The sequence below is a fragment of the Alligator mississippiensis genome, chromosome 1, assembly GCF_030867095.1.
Source record: "Alligator mississippiensis isolate rAllMis1 chromosome 1, rAllMis1, whole genome shotgun sequence".
Classification (NCBI taxonomy): Eukaryota; Metazoa; Chordata; order Crocodylia; family Alligatoridae; genus Alligator; species Alligator mississippiensis.
The window spans coordinates 428,028,329-428,045,403 of NC_081824.1; the positions used below are offsets into that span (position 1 = coordinate 428,028,329).

At 49.6% G+C, this 17,075-nt stretch overlaps 1 protein-coding gene across 1 annotated transcript; it reads right to left on the minus strand.

The window, feature by feature from the left end:
• Nucleotides 1-15,229: 15,229 nt before the first annotated feature.
• On the minus strand, nucleotides 15,230-16,156 carry GSX1 (GS homeobox 1). Its single transcript, XM_006270476.2, has 2 exons — nucleotides 15,775-16,156; nucleotides 15,230-15,657 (listed from the first exon to the last, which is right to left on the minus strand). The coding sequence occupies exons 1-2, from the start codon at nucleotides 16,154-16,156 to the stop codon at nucleotides 15,302-15,304; spliced, it is 738 nt and encodes a 245-aa protein (XP_006270538.1). The 3' UTR covers nucleotides 15,230-15,301.
• Nucleotides 16,157-17,075: the final 919 nt, after the last annotated feature.

Here is a 17,075-nt window from a genome sequence, read left to right on the forward strand (position 1 = left end):
CAGCAGTGCCGGGGTTAACACAACTGTTGCCAACCCCTTCACTTCCCTCCAACATGCAGCCCCAACAGGGCTTCATACCTAGGAATTCAGTCAGCCTGCCAGCCAGGGGTTGCTCTAACCCAGCTCAACATGCTGTGGAGGGGCTGCCTGGGGCACCAGAGTGCATCAGTGTAGAGCTAGCCAGCAGGCAGCCCCCACACTGAAGCACCCTCATGCCCCAGCCAGCCCCATCAGCACCTACACATGCATTGAAGAGGAATAAATGACTGAACCAGTGGATAGTACTCTTGTCTGGCAGTACTATCTTATAGCAATGTTAATTAGTTTACTCCATCCTAATAGCACCATACATGTAGACAGTGAGATTTTACTTCAAAGCTATTTAATCAGCTCTGCAGTAAATATCTCATGTAGATGCACCCAGTGTGGTTGTAGTAGAAGTAATAATAATAATACTTAAAATATCCATTTAAAAACGCATTTAGCAGCTTAAAATCAGGCAAGCTGTTTAAAAACTGAGTTCTAAAAGACTTGATCAAAGTTACACAACAAGTCAGTAGCAAAGTCAGGAATACAACTCAGGGATTCTGGTGCCCATAGGCAACCCATGCCTCCTGAGGCTGGGGGAGCACAGCAACCACCCACAGGCGGCGACGCAGGTGTCGGCAGTGAGGGTGGGTCGAGCAGGGACCATCTACAGGCAGCGGTGGGGGGGAGGGGGTCCCCATGGCTGATAGCCAACCGCAGAGTGGGGGTTCCCCACGGCCCTTGGGGGGGGGGGGGAGCACCAGTGCTCCACCTGCTCCCCTGCCCATCACCTAAGCCGAGAGCACTCACTCTTGGCGGGGGGGCACCAGTGCTCTCAGGGGGTGCACATGCACCCCCATGCACCCTCTACGCATTGTGTCTTCTGGTGCCTGCCTGCCTGCCTGCCTGCCTTAAGCAGTCTTTATTATAATGATTTCTCTGCCCATTCATACTTCTCCATTGCTACTTGCCTTCACAGCCTTCTGCCATGCTGAAGCATTAAGGGCTTCATTTCACCTGCAAACTCAAACTCAGGATTATCTACATTAGGGCTAAATTCTGCTTTGATATCCAAACTACAGCTCTCTTTGGGTTATATATACCCCTGCTCTGTAGACATATTTCCCTAGAAATGGGGAAATTTGGCATGCTTTGTGGATGGTCATTAAAAAGTGCCTGTGTTTGGTAGATTTTAGAGAAGACTCCATGTCAAATATTTGATCCACCTACAGTCTGCTGCTAAGTTCATAGATATATGGGCTCAGACAAGCTATTCTTACAGAGGAGAATGGGTCACTTGGAAAGTTATTGCACTGACCCATTTCCTGTAAGCTCTTAGAGCCACTCTATAGGTCAAGCCCATTGTTTGAATTATCTCTTTGGAGCCCCAGCATGTTGGGGGCAGAACATGAGACCTGGGTGGATCTAGGATTGTGAAATAGGGGGTACAGATAATGCAATACATCCTCTCATATAACATAGCCATAGATAACATGTAAGTGTTGACAGTGGGGGGAGAGGGGCACAACTCCATGCCACTGTCACCCCTGTTGCTGCCGGCCCCTGGTGCTATCCAGGCTGCAGCCCTATGCCCCAGCATCAGCACAGAAGTCTGGGGAACATGTGCCCCCCACCCCATGCCCCAACATTACTGCAGAAATCGGGGGGGGGGGGAGGGGGCAAATGCCCCTCCCTACATGTTGCCTATGAACACAACACATTTTTGTCCAGTTTAAAAAAAACAAAGATGCTTTACTAAATGTGGTATAGGACTAGGGTTATAGTAGTCCATTCAAAATTGAAACAAAAACAAATATAACTTTATTGGAATGTGAATTAATTTGCTATTATGTATAAACACACAACAAACTAGGCAAAAATAATCAAAAGATACTGTTTCATTAGTCCTGTAGTCATTAGAGTGAAATGTACATCTGTTTTTCAGATTCATAAAACAAAATCTAGGATCTTGGTAGTGCATCCAATGGTGGACTGAAAGTTATTTCCACACCTGAGCTAATGTGTTTAGCTAACATTGAAAACAGTCTGCAAGGCTGTGAAATAGGAGCTACATTACCAGGAGCAGCTAATAGACAGCTGAACAGCCAAACAGATGGCAGCTTGACCAATGGAACATCAAGACCATTCAAAAAGAGAGAAGATTGGTAACACCTGTGGAATGAAGCATTTTGAAGGAATCAGAAAGATTGTAATGAGCCACAATATCAATTGAGTCTCCCACTGCTTCCTGATTAAAAATTCTGCCGCCACTGCCAGGCAGTTGATTTTAAACTTTGGGTAGTGGAATCAAAGAGGAGTGCAAATGCATCTCTGCATCTCCCCTGGATCCACCCCTGACTTTGGTCAAATGCTGTATTATTGAATGGCACAGACAATGGAGGATGGTATTCTAGGCCATCAGGAAGCAGGAATCAACTGTTCTAATTCCAGTCAAAATAATTTGAATTTTGATCAATGAACATCTAATACCTTCAGTAATGCTAATGGTAAAAACATGACAACCAATCTGCTGGCTGAAATGTGATTGTAGAAAACATTTGACAGATTATTCCCAACAAAGAACAAATTCATGGAAATCCTAGTCTGCTTGCAGAATACTTGTCAACAGGAGAAAAGATTGAATGCAGCTGCCCAGAGCTACAGATACACAGTCCCTTTGGACTTATGGGATTTTGTGACATTCCCTCAAAGGACTTGGTGTAAAGGCATGTTGGGGGCTGGGGAATTTCCATTACTCTAGTGGATCAGATTCATAGTCCTTCCTAAAGAGTTTGCATCAGGTCTTATGGTCAGTGTGACTAGGCTGGCTCAGCATATGGACAGGACATATTTAAAGAAAGCTCAATGTGCAGCAGTAAACTGTGGTAGAATCAGATTCCACCTCAGTCACATTAAGCAGTACCTTAACATGTGCGTTATCCCATTGACCTCAGTGGGATATCACATGGTGCATTTGTGTAGAGTGAATCAAGGGCATTGGAGTCTGGCCCTTAGGCTCTGTTTACATGGGAGTCGATGCATTATTTTAATCAAGTTATCTTGATTGTGGTGACTTATTGGAATGCCCCACTTAATGCTCATATAGGCAATATCTTCATTACATGAGGGCTTTCTGTCATGTGGCCATCTCTAGATACCTCTCTCCACCTCCCTAGTGGAGACAAGGAACAGGTCATCTTTACCTTGGTGTTCCCAGTAAGGGTACTGTGATGTGGTGGCAGGGCAATTAAAGTGTCTTTCCATGACTCCAGAGGCATGAGGAAAAGCCATCCTCTGCACTCTTGCTGAAGGGTGAGCCCAGTTCCTCAGATATAAATGGTTCCCTAGGCATTCAGGTTGGGAGCCAAAGGCAGTCAGAAGTAGTTCAAATCGCTTCTTTCCCTTGTGTGCCACTGGCTATAGAAACTGGTGTGCCTTAACTAGGCAGAGCTGTTTGGCTCAGGTTGGATCTTAGACCTTGTCAAGGTTAACCTTATATCCCTCCCTTGAGGGTTTATCTCAGATACCCTGATGTATAATCATATTTGTTCCTTGTCTTATTGTTACACTGAGATCCCAGCGCCATTGTAAAAATACACCTTTTTGCAACGAAGACAAAGCTGTAGACTGTCAAAATGTTCAGGGTTTGCCTTAAGCAGCTTATTTATTTAAACTAGATCTGTTTGTCTTTACTAGCATTCTGACAAGTGTTAGAATGTTTTAAATGCATCTTTTGCCTAGATTAGACAAAGTACTAGTAATCGAAGCAGCTGTCATTCCTTTACCCTCAGAGGGAAGACTGATGTAGCACCCAGAGAAAGGGAATATATTATTAAATGTTATCAAATGTTGACAACAAAGGTGTGTGTGGGTGGAGAGTCACCATAAAATTCACAAGAAAACCTCCTTGCTTTTCATTCTGCTCAAATCATGGATTAGCTGTTAAAGATGTTTTCCTTTGGAGCAGTATTAATACAAAATCTTGACTAAAGCTAGCATTTAAGATCCCTTGATATTGCTGGTTTGGAGAGGGCTGCCCTGATTTTGCTGGACAAATTCCAGAATTAGTAACTACATTTTACTTGCCTACATTTTTAGTGTAATTGCACTCAGGGTATTGTGATATAGGATTAAACCCAGGTTCTATGCTAGAAAAGGCTGCATTTCACTTGTAGATGAACTGTTCCCTCTTATGGGATTTGCAAAGTCTGCAGAGTACTTTGATATCCTTCAGGATTCAAAGTACAAGATAAGTTGCTGTGTATTCAGAATCAGATCTAGGCCACTGTCCCTGGCCAGCATTTACATTTCATTTGTCCCTGATGAGGATGGGTAGAAAAATGGGCTTGCGTGACTTGTTTGACCATTATCCTCCTAATTTGGGGATTGGGGATTGTGTTGGGTTCTGATGTAAATCAGTGCCTGTATTAATAACCTTGTTGGCAGATATGAATATCCCACCTCTAGGAAAGGCAGTAAATATGGGCCTTCAAAGATGAAAGGTGAGCTGCTTATAAGTCCCTCTATCCCCTTAATGCTCAGAGAACTGTTGAAACTTGCCAATTGGCGCACAGATCTGAGAGAGGGGAGGGAAATTACATATTCTTGACATAACTAGACAGCTTGGTACAGCACTGCAGGGAAGGTTTTCCCTATTGTGGTCTGGGTTGAGTCTCACTTAGCATGGCTCAGACCTCTGACACACTTAGACACTATTGCTAAGAGTGTGGTAGCAGAGGAGTGCTCCGTTGTCAGTCTATCAAGATTGTTCTGAAGGTATAATGGGGGAGCCGGTGATTGGGTGTATCATGTTCAGATATGATCAGATCTACGATTTGAAAGATTGGGGGGCAGGGGGGGAGGAATGACCCCATGCTGCCCTTTGCTGACAATGAGGAGTGGGCAGCCTTCCAAGGGAGTCTAAGCTCCTTCTCTCAGGGCACCCCAACAGGAGCAGGGGCTATGGGTGAGGGAGTGGGGAACAGGCCCTTCCCTCCTCACAGTGGGAGGTTGGGCAGGTTCTGTGTCCAAGGCCCCAGTTGTCCCCAGCCCCATGTGCCCCATGACCCCCCTTCTCCCTGAGCTAGATCTTGTGGGCTTCCATGCCTAGGGCAGAGAAAGGTGGGGTTGGGGGCGGGGTGTGTGTGAATATTATGCTGCCCTCCTGACATGGGTGACTGGTACCTCCTGAGACTGGGTGGCCACAGTTTGTTGGCAGCAGCGCCGGTGGTGGTGCTGTGGTGAGCGGTGACCACTCACAGAAGCCAGTGGCAGTGTTGGCAGCAGTGGGGTGGGGGTGGTGAGCAGCAACTGGCCGCAGAAGCTGGCTGTGTTGGCAGTGTCAACGTGGTGAGTGGCGACCACCTGCAGAAGCCGGCAGCAGGAGGCAATCTCGGGGGGCACGTATCCCCTGTGGCCCCCCTACCAGTTGCCTATGCCTCCTAAACGTGGCAGCAGCAGGGTCACTGCCACAGATGAGGGCAGTAGCATAGTGGGGGCGGCAAATAGGATGTGAGCCTAGGTGCTGAATTGGACAAGGCTAGCAGTCCCTGTGGACCCCAAACTACAGGAAATGGTGCAACCATCACCCATCCACAGCAGCCCCCCAACACACACCCAGGCCCCAGCAACTGGAGCATAAGGAGGTCAAGTTATAGCAGGTTGCACCATCACTGACACTGCTGATCTCTGGTAGTCAGCATCACATTCCCTCACCCCAACCCCAGGCCCCTCTTCCCAGGGCACCTGTGCCTATGTCCTGACTCCTGCCACTGCCACCATCGCTGCAACAGGTCCAGCCAGCACAGAGCTGGACAGTGTCTGCCATTGCCATGCCAGTCCTCTCATATCTGCTCCACCCAGCACTGCCCCTATGAGGAGCCAGGTCTCTCCTCCCTATGCCTGTGGCAGAAATTGAAGCAAGGTGCGACCGCAACACTTCCCCCGCAGGGTCCACTTCTGCATTCAGGATTGTAGGCATTTGGTGGGTGATACACATACTTGCAAATACCTGTGGATGGCCAGCCAATGCCACCATCTAGTGCTACTTGGAGTGAACGACTGAAGAAATGGCAGTAACCTTCGACTGTTGTCTGCTTTGGGTGTGAATGCCCAAAAGCATTACACAGAGAGGAATCAGCCATGAATCAAATATTTAGCAGCAGCTGTTGGCCCTGCCCTGCAAGCCTGTACTCACATGAATAGATGTTGCTCACAGGAGTAGTCCCCCTGGCCTCTCTGATACTGCCCTTGTAAAAAAACGATGGCTCAGATAAAGAACAATTGGCAGAGTTGGATGCTGATTTAAGCCAGGTTTGCTTGAGACTGGAGATCTGCTTTACTGATCCAAAAAGGAATGGTCTCTGCAAACAGGGAGTAAAACAGCATTCGGAACAATTCAAACAGTTGCATGCATGAAATCAAAATGGTGTTGACAGTGTATAACTGATCACTGAATCCCATGTCCATTTACATTAACCCATGTTTTGGTGCATTTGCCTGTCCAAAATAGAAATATGGCAATGAGCCTTGAATCCCCCTGGACTACTGAGTTATTAATTGAGACTTAAACATCCAGATAAAAATGGAATTTGCAGACTAATTGTGGAAGCAGATCTTGCTATAGTTACCATAACAATCAACTTGTTTACTACTTCATGGTACAGTCTAAATACCGTTGGCAAGCTCCTTTGCATAGCAATATCCAGGATGCTTTTTCAAGTCTACTGTATTTGAATTCTGGAAGCAATGAGAAAGGAGTTTGTTTGTTTTTTTACATGTAAAGTACAACCCCCCCCAACAAAATAAACCTCCCATAACCCCATTAACACCCTCCATCCCATGTTATAATGTGTTGCATACCAATTGTCATGTAAAAGGTTTTACAGAATTAAAAAAATAGGATAAAAAACTGGATAGTGCATGATATGTTGAAAGAAACCAGTGACCTAAGGACACTGCATGATGAAAAACCTAAAGCATTTCCTGAACTTTAAGCAAGTGATTAGTTCTATTGAAACATCATTTTGTCATTAAAAACATTAAAGAAGGAAATTAAGGGGCACTACAAAGGCAAGGAAGACAACATTGCACCCTTTCAGATGAGAAGTAAAAATAAATGGAGAATTAACAAGACATTAGATGGCACAAGCACAGAAAAAGGGTCTTTTATCCATAGGTGAGATTACATGAAAGTGTAGAGAGACATCCTATAGTCAATAAGTGGAACTAGCATAGCATGCAAAAAGAATGGATACTACATGACAGAACCACACTAGGGGTTTATAAATAACCAATGGATTGTCTGTCACCTGCAACCTTTTCATTCTCACTGGATCAGATCATTGGCTGGTGTCACTTAACATAATTCCAGAGGACTCAATATAGTCCTGCTAATTTATTTGATGTGATGATTTTGACTTTGATTGGCTAGGTGTGTGCTTGACTGATGGAATGATCAGGCCTGAGAAAGTCAGTTTTGAAATGAAGGGACTTCCATGACAAATGTATGAGTAGGGGGATGCAGTATGCTGGAAGTGAGAGAGCTGGGAAAACAGTATTCCAGAAACTGAGGTGAGCTTTTCACTAATCAGCTCTAAGAGAGTTGAAGGCACAGGAAGAAGTCAACAGCAGGTAAAAGGGCATCACTGGTGTACCTGGGCTGTGCAGTGGTGATGTTGCTGAGCAGAGTTTCAGAGAGGAGAGCCAATTTTACACTATAAGCACTAGAAGCAAGTGAGAGGTAAAAGCAGAAGCAGCAGAGTTGGATCAGGGTAATAGGAATCTACTTATCCTCAAGGGTAATACTGAGAAGTACTGGCATTTGTTGAGTGGTTCATTTTGCAGCTTTAAGATCTGGTTAACAGAGGCTTCTTACATTTGGTTTTACAGAGAAAACAAGATTGTATTATGATACAGGCTTTAATAAATTGATCCCATATTATTTTGAGAGGGTCCTGTTGGACAGGGTGTAGTGAATGAGCCAGACCTCAAACATTTACTTTTCCTTGCTGTTCAATATTCAGTCATCATTAGAGGCAAAATGATTGTGCAAGATCTTTTATGGGACCAACTTGTGTAGCTTGAGAGATGAGGGACAAGCTTTTGGGTTTAAAGGGAAAGCATTTCTGGAAAACCAGAATGTAGCTATAATCATCACTGCTCACCTGTAATGTCTTTGCATCTAAGTGTCCTAACTCATTTAATCTTGCACTGTCCCAGTTCACTGTGTACCTTTTATCTTGTTCATTACACACTAACTACCTTGTCTATATGAAGGTCCAAATGTTCTTTCACTCCATCTGGATGGAGTGAATCCACAGCTCTGGATTTATATCATACTAACTGCAAGTGGAGTTTGACTTTTAGCTTTATTACAGTTTTATTCATCCTAGCACAACTTATGGACAGTATTTTGATTATTTTTTTCTATATAGAACACTTGAAGTGTCTGCATTATTCCAATGCTAAAATCACCCAAGACAAAGAAAACATCAGCAAAAGTGTTAAGCTTTCTCAGTCACTTATGGCTTTGTCAAACTTTCTTTTCCAGCTGAAGATTTTCTTGGTCTAGTCATGCCTCAAATCATTTTTTTCCTGTGACATTTGAACAAAAAGTTTTGTTTCTTCTGGAAATGAAGGCAGAGAAAAACGTTCATGTTTGCTATTATTTTCTTTTTAAAATAGATTTTTTTAACAGCTCATCAGGGGGAGGAGGTGGAATTAAGCTTGGAGATGGTCTGAAGCTAACACACTTGCTTACTCTCTTTCTTCTTCTGCTCTTGATTAATCACTTGTATTGCCAAGACACATAAACGCCCAGTCTAGGAACAGGACCAACTGTGCCAGGAACTGTACAATCAATAGATAGCCCTTGCCCAAGTTGCTTAGAATCTGAGATGGGAGACAACAGATGAGTGCAGACAGACCAAGGAGTAAGAGTTATCCTGAGATAACTTGGTTTTGTTTGGCTGGGCTATCAGGGTTTATAAAATGAACTTTTTGAAGAGCAAATTCCCCAAGCTTGACTGACCATGAGGGGATGTATCGTCTACCTGCCATGCTATAAGACCATGCATAGATTCTAGAGCTGACTGTAAACGAACTAGCTTGATTGTAGGGAGCAGGATAGCTGTGTTAACTCTGAACTTTGCCTAGGCTGAACTATGCTATGTACACATGCCCTGAGGGTAACAGAATTGGGTGGTAAGTGATTAATTACTCTTTTTATCTAATTATTATGTGTGGGCTTATGTTAGGATGAAAATAATATTGACAGTGTCTATAAGTAACTTTACAGATAGCAAACTATTACAGGGATGCTTCACACTTCCCAAAATGCAGGAATTATGAACCAAAGACATTCAGAGTTAAAGTTACACTAACAAAGTCCAAATATTTTAAGATGAAAATGTAATGTTGAGGCACCTAAACAGGCTTAACTCTACCCTGTAGTAATCCAATGAGGTTAAAAATATTTTAAAAATTATGTGCATGTAAAATCTCTTTAAACAGTAAAACACCTTATTGAGACCCTGATAGTTATTGCTCAGGGTCAAAGAGATCTATGATCAAATTGCTTGTATGTTTTAATTGTGCTTTTAAGTGTTAATTTAACTCTGAAATTCCTGGGTTAACAAAATTTGATTTGGGGATAATTTCAATATGCCTATAATGATGATACTGTAATATTTCTGATACTTATTATCAAGCTTAAATCCCTCTAACACAGTTTGATTCTTTTGAGGTTGAGAAATTAGCTTTTTAAATAAGCTGTGACACACTCTTTAACCACATATACTGTTCCTCATATAATGCTATTTAATATTTAGGTTTTTCTAACAACTGCAAGGCCTCATGCAATTGTTTTCTTTTTTGTATACTTTGACTAAACTGTGAGTGGATACATAATGATTTCCATTTTAACACCCCCCCCCCATTCTCAGTCACCCATTATTTTGTGGATTGTTCTTTTTTTTTTATTTAAAAATTTCCCAGTTTGAAATCTGTCCAGAGGTACATTTTTTAAATGCCTGGGCAGTAACAGTTCAGTTATTTCTGAGTATAAAAATATCAGCCAAAACATTTCAGAGCCTTTTGGGGGAGGTACATGGCCATCTCCTCTTAGAATCTAAGGAGATTTGGCATGTAAATCATGTAAGTGGTTTATAAATCTCAGCCATATTCTCTGTATGTTTAAATCAAAATTGGTGACTTATTAATGAACAGTCCCCCAGTCAAAGTGACTCAACGGAGAGAGCTGAGAATTAGCATGGAATGAGTCTCACTTTAGCAGAGGGGTCATTGCTTTTTCCAGAGCAAAAATATTTTAATTTGACCAATCCATGAGTCTTTGAAAATGATTCACAGTAATGATTTCTCACTAAATTAGGAAAGTGCACAACTAAGGAGGGATTAGTTTTGCATGCTGATGTGGCATAATGACAGTCAAGTGCACTGAGGGCTCAATCAGGTGTTCAGAGTTGGAGGCAAAGGCCAGTTTGTAAAGGGAACATTAATACTGGATCCTTGTGAGGGCTCATTATGATGCATTATTATTTCTCAGATAATACTAGCTACTTTTCTTTACAAATTTCAATGCAGCTAGAAGGCCTCTTGTAATGCTAGATACTATATTGCAGTATTTCTCAACCACTGGGCCTTAGAAATGCCCTAAGTGGATTGCAAATACAGTGATAGAGGGATGTGGGCTGACCTGTGAATGTTCCCACAGCATCAGGCAGTGTTGTGCTGAGATGTCACACTGCTCTGCAAGTATCATCAACAGCATGGGAAGAAACAAAGCTGCCTTAGCACAGTGCTGAAGACAGTCTAGTTATCCCAGATAAAAGACAGAACTAATGAGCCTAGCACAGTACCACTGGAACATAGCTATCCCAAATCTATCCCAGAGCCAGTGCAAACAAAACTAGCTTGGGTGTTTCTGCAGTCTGTATAGCAAGAGGACCATGAGGGAGAGAGGCTGTGTTGCTGTACATAGGCTATTCATGTCTCCTGATGCTCCAGCCTAAGGGCAGCATGGAATCCTGTTAAGGGCCACAGAACTGCTTCTTCTCCCTCCTGGCAGACAGGAGATTCAGAGGGGGTGCCACAATGCAGTCGAACCCCACTTCAGTTCCTTGTCTATTCATACTGTTTATAGGAGATGAGGGCCCAATCCCACCAGAGTCAGGCTGGCCAGCCCCTCTTCCCAAGCTGGGTGAGCAGCCAGGAGTGCCAGCTGTGCCTGCTGAGTGCTAGATCCTGCCAGATCTCTGCAAGCTCCGGAGGCCAAGGGTCTGACCTAACTGCACCCACCTTTTAAAAACCCTAGCTCTGCTATTCCTGGCAGGGGTGTGGACAGTGTGGCATTGACCTCACTGCCTGCTCTACAGTCATTACCTAATCTATTCAATACAGAAGAAAACACAAACAGAAGTGACCTTTCAAGTTCTCTTCTGAGGTGCTCCTAGGAAGGTGTGCAGCTGAGAAAGACAGACTTTCACTTGTTTCCTCCTCCTGTTCTATTACACTCAACAAGTCAGCAATGCTTAGAATACTTGCCTGGGCAGTAAGATACCCAGGTTCAAACCCCTTCTCTGTCTGATTTGGAGCAAAGGCTCTGCTTCACATTTCTTAGCAGTGTCCTAAGCACTGGGCATTAGGACAGTCTGAGCTGGGTCTTACTCAGTATTCCCTCTTGCAACTATGTGCATATGCAACACTTGACGATTATCTTTAGAGCAGTGGTGAGACCTGGGTGTTTTCAAGGCAGTAAACCAAGCTACACAGATATTTTCACTCTCTCTGGACCCAGTAAGTTTAATCTAAGACTGGATTTCTTTGGTAGCTCTACAGAACAGGAGTCCAGCCCCTCACAGCCTAGAACCTCATCCTACAGGGAGGCACCTACTCTGGCTTTTACAAAAACTGAGCAGGGGTCACCCTTTTCTTTTAAAATGTGGCTGATGGTGGTGATGCCAGTGCCCACCATTTACATAATAGCCTACTGGTTGGAGCACACAAGAAGTGAGACATCTGGATTCAGTACTATCCTCAGTCTATGCCCCTTCTCCCATGACAGTGACTTACCCACCAGGCTCTAAGCAACTCTGTGGGAAAGGCTTTTTTTCTATGAAGTTTCTGGTTCCCAGTGGGTGTGTCTACATGAGGCACTTAATGCCCATTGGACTAATTCTACCCTGAATGAGTGCAGCTGGCAAAAACTGTGCTAATGTACTAATGCGTAGTATCTTTATTCCAATGGGCATTAAGCGTCACACAAAAAGCATTCATCTGCACTAAGGTGCAGTAGTGCCAATTATGACACATTTAGTACCTGTTATTACAGGTACTAAATTTAATGTGCCATAATTATGGCACATTAATGAATGTGTAGACATGCTCAGTGAGACTTAGGCAGGGGGTAGGCTCTTAGCTGCTGAGGCCAGGGCCATTCTGGGTATTTGCCTGTGTAGAAGCAGAACTGCAAATATCCAGGGAATATTCCTGTCTAACAGGGAGGCTCTGATCAAGTTTAGCCTATGACTGACCAGGGATTTTTTTCTTTTACATAATTTTGGGCTTGGGTGCCTGAAGTCTACCTAAATCCTGCTGTAGCCACCTGAGGCCTTCATAGAATTTAGTCCTAAATACCCCTGAGAATCTGGCTCCCAATTTAAGAATTCACAGGATTGGTGGGATTTTTGGGCTGGAGATCAGCTCAAACCAGTGGTGGTCCACAGCAGGTGCTACCAGAAATGGATTAAAGGAGCCCAGAGCCTAGGCACACCCTGACACAGGTGCCCTCCAAACCCTGTCCCCGCACTATGGGACTGTGCATTGGGATGATGAGTTATGGGGTAGGTGGGCCATGAAACTGTAGGGCTAAGGGGAATGTGGGTGGCCAGATGGATAAAGTGGACAACCACAGCTATATTGCACTAGAGATAATCCATAAAAAGATGTGTGGGTGTGTAGACAGACATAAGCAAGCAGGATGCCTGTACAGTTAACAGAACTTAGGCAATGAACCCCAGAGCAAGTAAAACAATTCTGCTCCAAATTATGGCTGGAGACCCCCAGAGCCCTTATTTCACAGGGTTACAGGACAGCATCAGGTAGGCAAGACTTAGGCACCTCAGTCTCTCAGCAGATCCAGCCCCAGCTGACTGATATGGACAGGACTGAGAATTCATGGGGATATTCCAAATGGCTTTAAGAAAAGCACCCAGTGCTTGATTTCAGTCCAAAGGAGCAGTTCTGTCATTTTAACGACATACCCTATCCTAACTATCATCTAGGCTCTGTTTGGTTTTATTCATAGATTCTGAGATCTTTTGGCCAGGGACAGGCCTTGATTGTTGTTTAGCACCAAGCACACTGTTCTTATCCTTATTATCGTATTGTTATTATCATAATAGTAGTATTGTTGCTGCTCGTCTAATGCCTGTTTTACGCTTTCATTTATAATATCTCTAGTATATTTCTAATTCCTTAGTTTAATTCCTACGTTTAATTTCTGCCTGTTGCCTGTTTCATCGCGTCCTTAACTTCCCGCAGAGCTTCAGGGTCCCCAGACCTCGCTGGCAAGCGTGCAAAGGCACGGCTCGCCGGGCAGCGCCTGGGCTCTGCCGGTGGAGAAGCGCTGCCGCGACGGCGAGCTCCGTGTAGCCGGACCCAGCAGCCCGCTCCCTCCCCCCTGCGCGGTCCCGAGCTGCGGACCAGGGCTCGGTAGCGGAGTCAGGGCAGCTGCACGGCCCCGAGACGCGGCAGCTCGGGGGCGCTGTCCACGCGGGCGCTACAGCGGGTCCTGGTCACCTGGTGTCACTGGGGAGAGGTCGGTTTGGCCCCGACTGGCTCTTCAGCAGCGGAAGGGGTTGAAGCTAACCCCGCACAAGTCGCGCATGATGCCGTTCACAGGGCGCTTGGGGTGGGGGGGAATCTTCCCAAGACCCGGCTTTGTGTGGCTCGGGGGCCCGCTCCGCCGCGGGGGCAGGCCCGGGCCGGTGCCCGCCAGGCGCTGCATTATTCCTGCGGAGCGTCCCGCGGCTCGGCCCCGTGCGGCCCGGGGAGGTCCCGGAGCCCGGCCCGGCAGGAGCGCCCCAGCTGTGCGGCCGGCAGCGCGGGGGCCCCGTGGGTGCCCGCGGGCGGCTGGGCTCCTTGCCGGGGTCCCTGCGGCTCCGTGGGGCGGCAGGAGGAGCGAGGCCCCGGGGTGCGGGTCGGCGCCGGGAGCGTGCAGGGCGGGAGGGGAGCGGCGGAGAAGGAGCATCCCGGCGCTTCCTCGCGGGCCCCTGAAACCTGGCCCGGAGCCGGCCCCGGGGAGCGGCGATGCGGTGGTGCCGCGCGGGGCCGCCTCGCTCGGCTCCGCACGCGGCTCCCTGCTCTTCCGTGCTCGGCTTTCCCGCCTCCGGCTTCATGCGGAGCGGGCCGGGGGTGCGCGGCCGTGCGGGGCCTCGCCCGGGATCTCTCCTGCCCCCGAGCCCTCAGTAGGGACCTCCCGGCGCCCTGTGCAGCCCGGCCCGCGATGCGGGGGCGCAAGCCGAGCCCAGGTGCACCCCACCTCCCAAATATAGCGATGCCAGGATGGTGCCGTGATTGCTTCGAAGGAAGAGGTGAAGGCAGCGCCCCCCACCCGCCGCCACCCCTCATCCTCCCCGGGGGCGCTGCCGCGGCTGCAGCTGCCTGCGCCTTGAGGCGTGGGAAGAGCAAAGCGAGGCAGTCGCGGCCCGAGCTCGGGGCCTCCAAGCAGGGAGCTGCGGGGCCGCTGAGCCACCCTCTGCCCCGCCAGCCGCGGCCCGTGTGCGGGGAGCGCGTCCCCGCATCCACACGCGCGGGGGGCGAGGTGGGGGAGGCAAGGCTTTTCCTTGGCAAAACGAGCCGCGAGGACACGAGGCGGCGGAGGCCGGCTCCTGGGGCTGGGGGAGAAACGCGCCGGGTGCGGGTTTTATTGTTGGACATAAATAAATAAATAAATATCTCGGGGTACAGAGCGGGCCGGGCAGCGCGGCGACAACGCGCCCCGCGGACACACGCACACGGCGGGAGGGAGCAGCCCTGCTCCGGCCCCGGCCCCGGCCCCGGGCGCCTCCTCCTCCCCCACCTCAGGCAGGTGGGCGGCCGGGGCGGCCCCGCTCGCGGGCAAGCAGAGTTCAGCAGAGCGAGGGGAGGCGGGAGACGAGCCGCGGGCCCCGTTTATTGACAACGGGAGCGGGCACAGGCGGCCCCGGGGGCGGGAGGGGGGGGCTAGAAACGTCCTTTCCGAGCGGGCGGGCGGCTAGGGGGTGACCGCCAGGTCGCGATCGTCCTTCCCCGACGAGGAGGGCGACATGGGCAAGTCCTCGTCCTCCTCCGAGCACTTGGTGCTGGCCAGCGAGGCGCATTTGCAGCCGTGGCCCGAGCCGCCCCCTCGGTGCGCGCCGCTCTTGCCTTCCTTCTTGTGCTTGACGCGGCGGTTCTGGAACCAGATCTTCACCTGCTTCTCGGACAGGTTCAGGTAGGTGGCGATCTCGATGCGGCGCAGGCGGGACAGGTACATGTTGGAGGCGAACTCCCGCTCCAGCTCCAGCAGCTGCGTGCTGGTGAAGGCCGTGCGCATCCGCTTGCTGCTGGGCAGCTGGCTGGCCGGACTGTCTGCGGGGGGAGGCAGGGTGAGGTCCCGCACGCCGGGCCCCTCCCGCCCCAGCCCCAGCCCCAGCCCCGCGCCGCAGGCACGCGGGATGCCCGCCCGGCCCGGCCCGGGGCACTTACCCACGGAGAGGCAGTGGAACTGGCGCGGGTCCGGCAGCGGGTAGGCGCCCTGGTAGAGCGCGGGCGCGTGGGCCGGGTGCTGCTGGCGGCCGAGCGGCGCGGGGCAGTACTGCGAGCCGAAGGGCGGGAAGGAGGCCTTGAGCAGCGGCAGCGCGGGCGGCGGCGGGTGCAGCTGCGAAGCGGCTACGCAGAGCGGGCACACGCACAGCAGCCCGGCCTTGCGCGCGTGGCAGGGCGCGGCGGGCAGCGCGGCCAGCGGGTGCGCGGGGTGCACGGCGTAGGGGAAGAGCGGCGGCGGCGGCGGGGTGCTGCCCTCGCCCTGCCCCTTCTTGTCGCCCGCCTCGCGCAGCACCAGCGAGTCCACCAGGAAGGAGCGCGGCATGCCGAGGCCGAGGCCGAGGCCGAGGCCGCAGCCGCCGGGCCGGGCGAGGCAGGCGCCGCGGGGTGCTGGCCAGCGCCAGTGGTGCTGAAAGCGCCCGGGCTGCCCGCCTTAAATAGGGCCCGGCCATGTGACGGCGACGCCGGGCTCTCAATAGGCTTTTTGTGCCGGGCCCCTTGGCATGCACGCCGCACGCTTCCTCATTATTCCCCTTGTTCGCGGAATGAACTGCAGAATGGACTGGGGTCGTGTCAGCCCCACCCACGCCGTGCCGGCCGGCCGGGCGGCCGCTCCCTCCCTCCCCTCCCCGCCGGCTGCCTTCCTCCTTCCTCCTTCCCCTCGGCTCCGGCCCCTTCCCTTTCTCTCCCTGCCTCGCGCTCCCCGCGGCCCGGCCCGGCCTGGCCCGGCCCGGCCCGGCCCGGCTCGGTGCTGCCCCATCCCCAGCCCCAACCCGCCGCTTTGTCCCTGCAGCGCGGGGAGCTCCGCGTCCACCTGCGCTCGCACCTGCCAGCGGGCAGGAGGGGGTGCGCCCGGGCTCGTGGGCACACACACACACACACACACACACACACACACACACACACAGAGTCTCTCTAGATACCCAAGCACTCATGCCAAGTGCGCTTTGCTAGACAGACAGACGGCGTACGGGACGGGGTAGGTCGCCCTGCAGTTGTACCAGGCGCTGGTTGAAAGGAGACTGGCGGTACTACTGTGTGTGTGTGTGTGTGTGTGTGTGTGTGTGTGTGTGTGTGTGTGCGCGCGCGCGCGCTCGCCTAGAGACACGCTGCAGCATATAGAGAGAGCAGGCGAAGAGTGTGCGGGAGAGGTGCGGGAGTGGCTAGAAACGCGCACTGATGGAGCGGAATGGACATAGGGAAAGCACCGTGTGTGATCCGTGTGTGCACGGAAATGGACGTCT

Excerpts from the sequence above, each read along its gene's own strand:
- GSX1 (XM_006270476.2), bottom strand. The coding sequence starts at position 16,156 with ATGCCGCGCTCCTTCCTGGTGGACTCGCTGGTGCTGCGCGAGGCGGGC. Across the intron at positions 15,658-15,774 it reads GTTCCACTGCCTCTCCGTGG|ACAGTCCGGCCAGCCAGCTG; the intron begins GTAAGTGCCCCG and ends CTCCCCCCGCAG.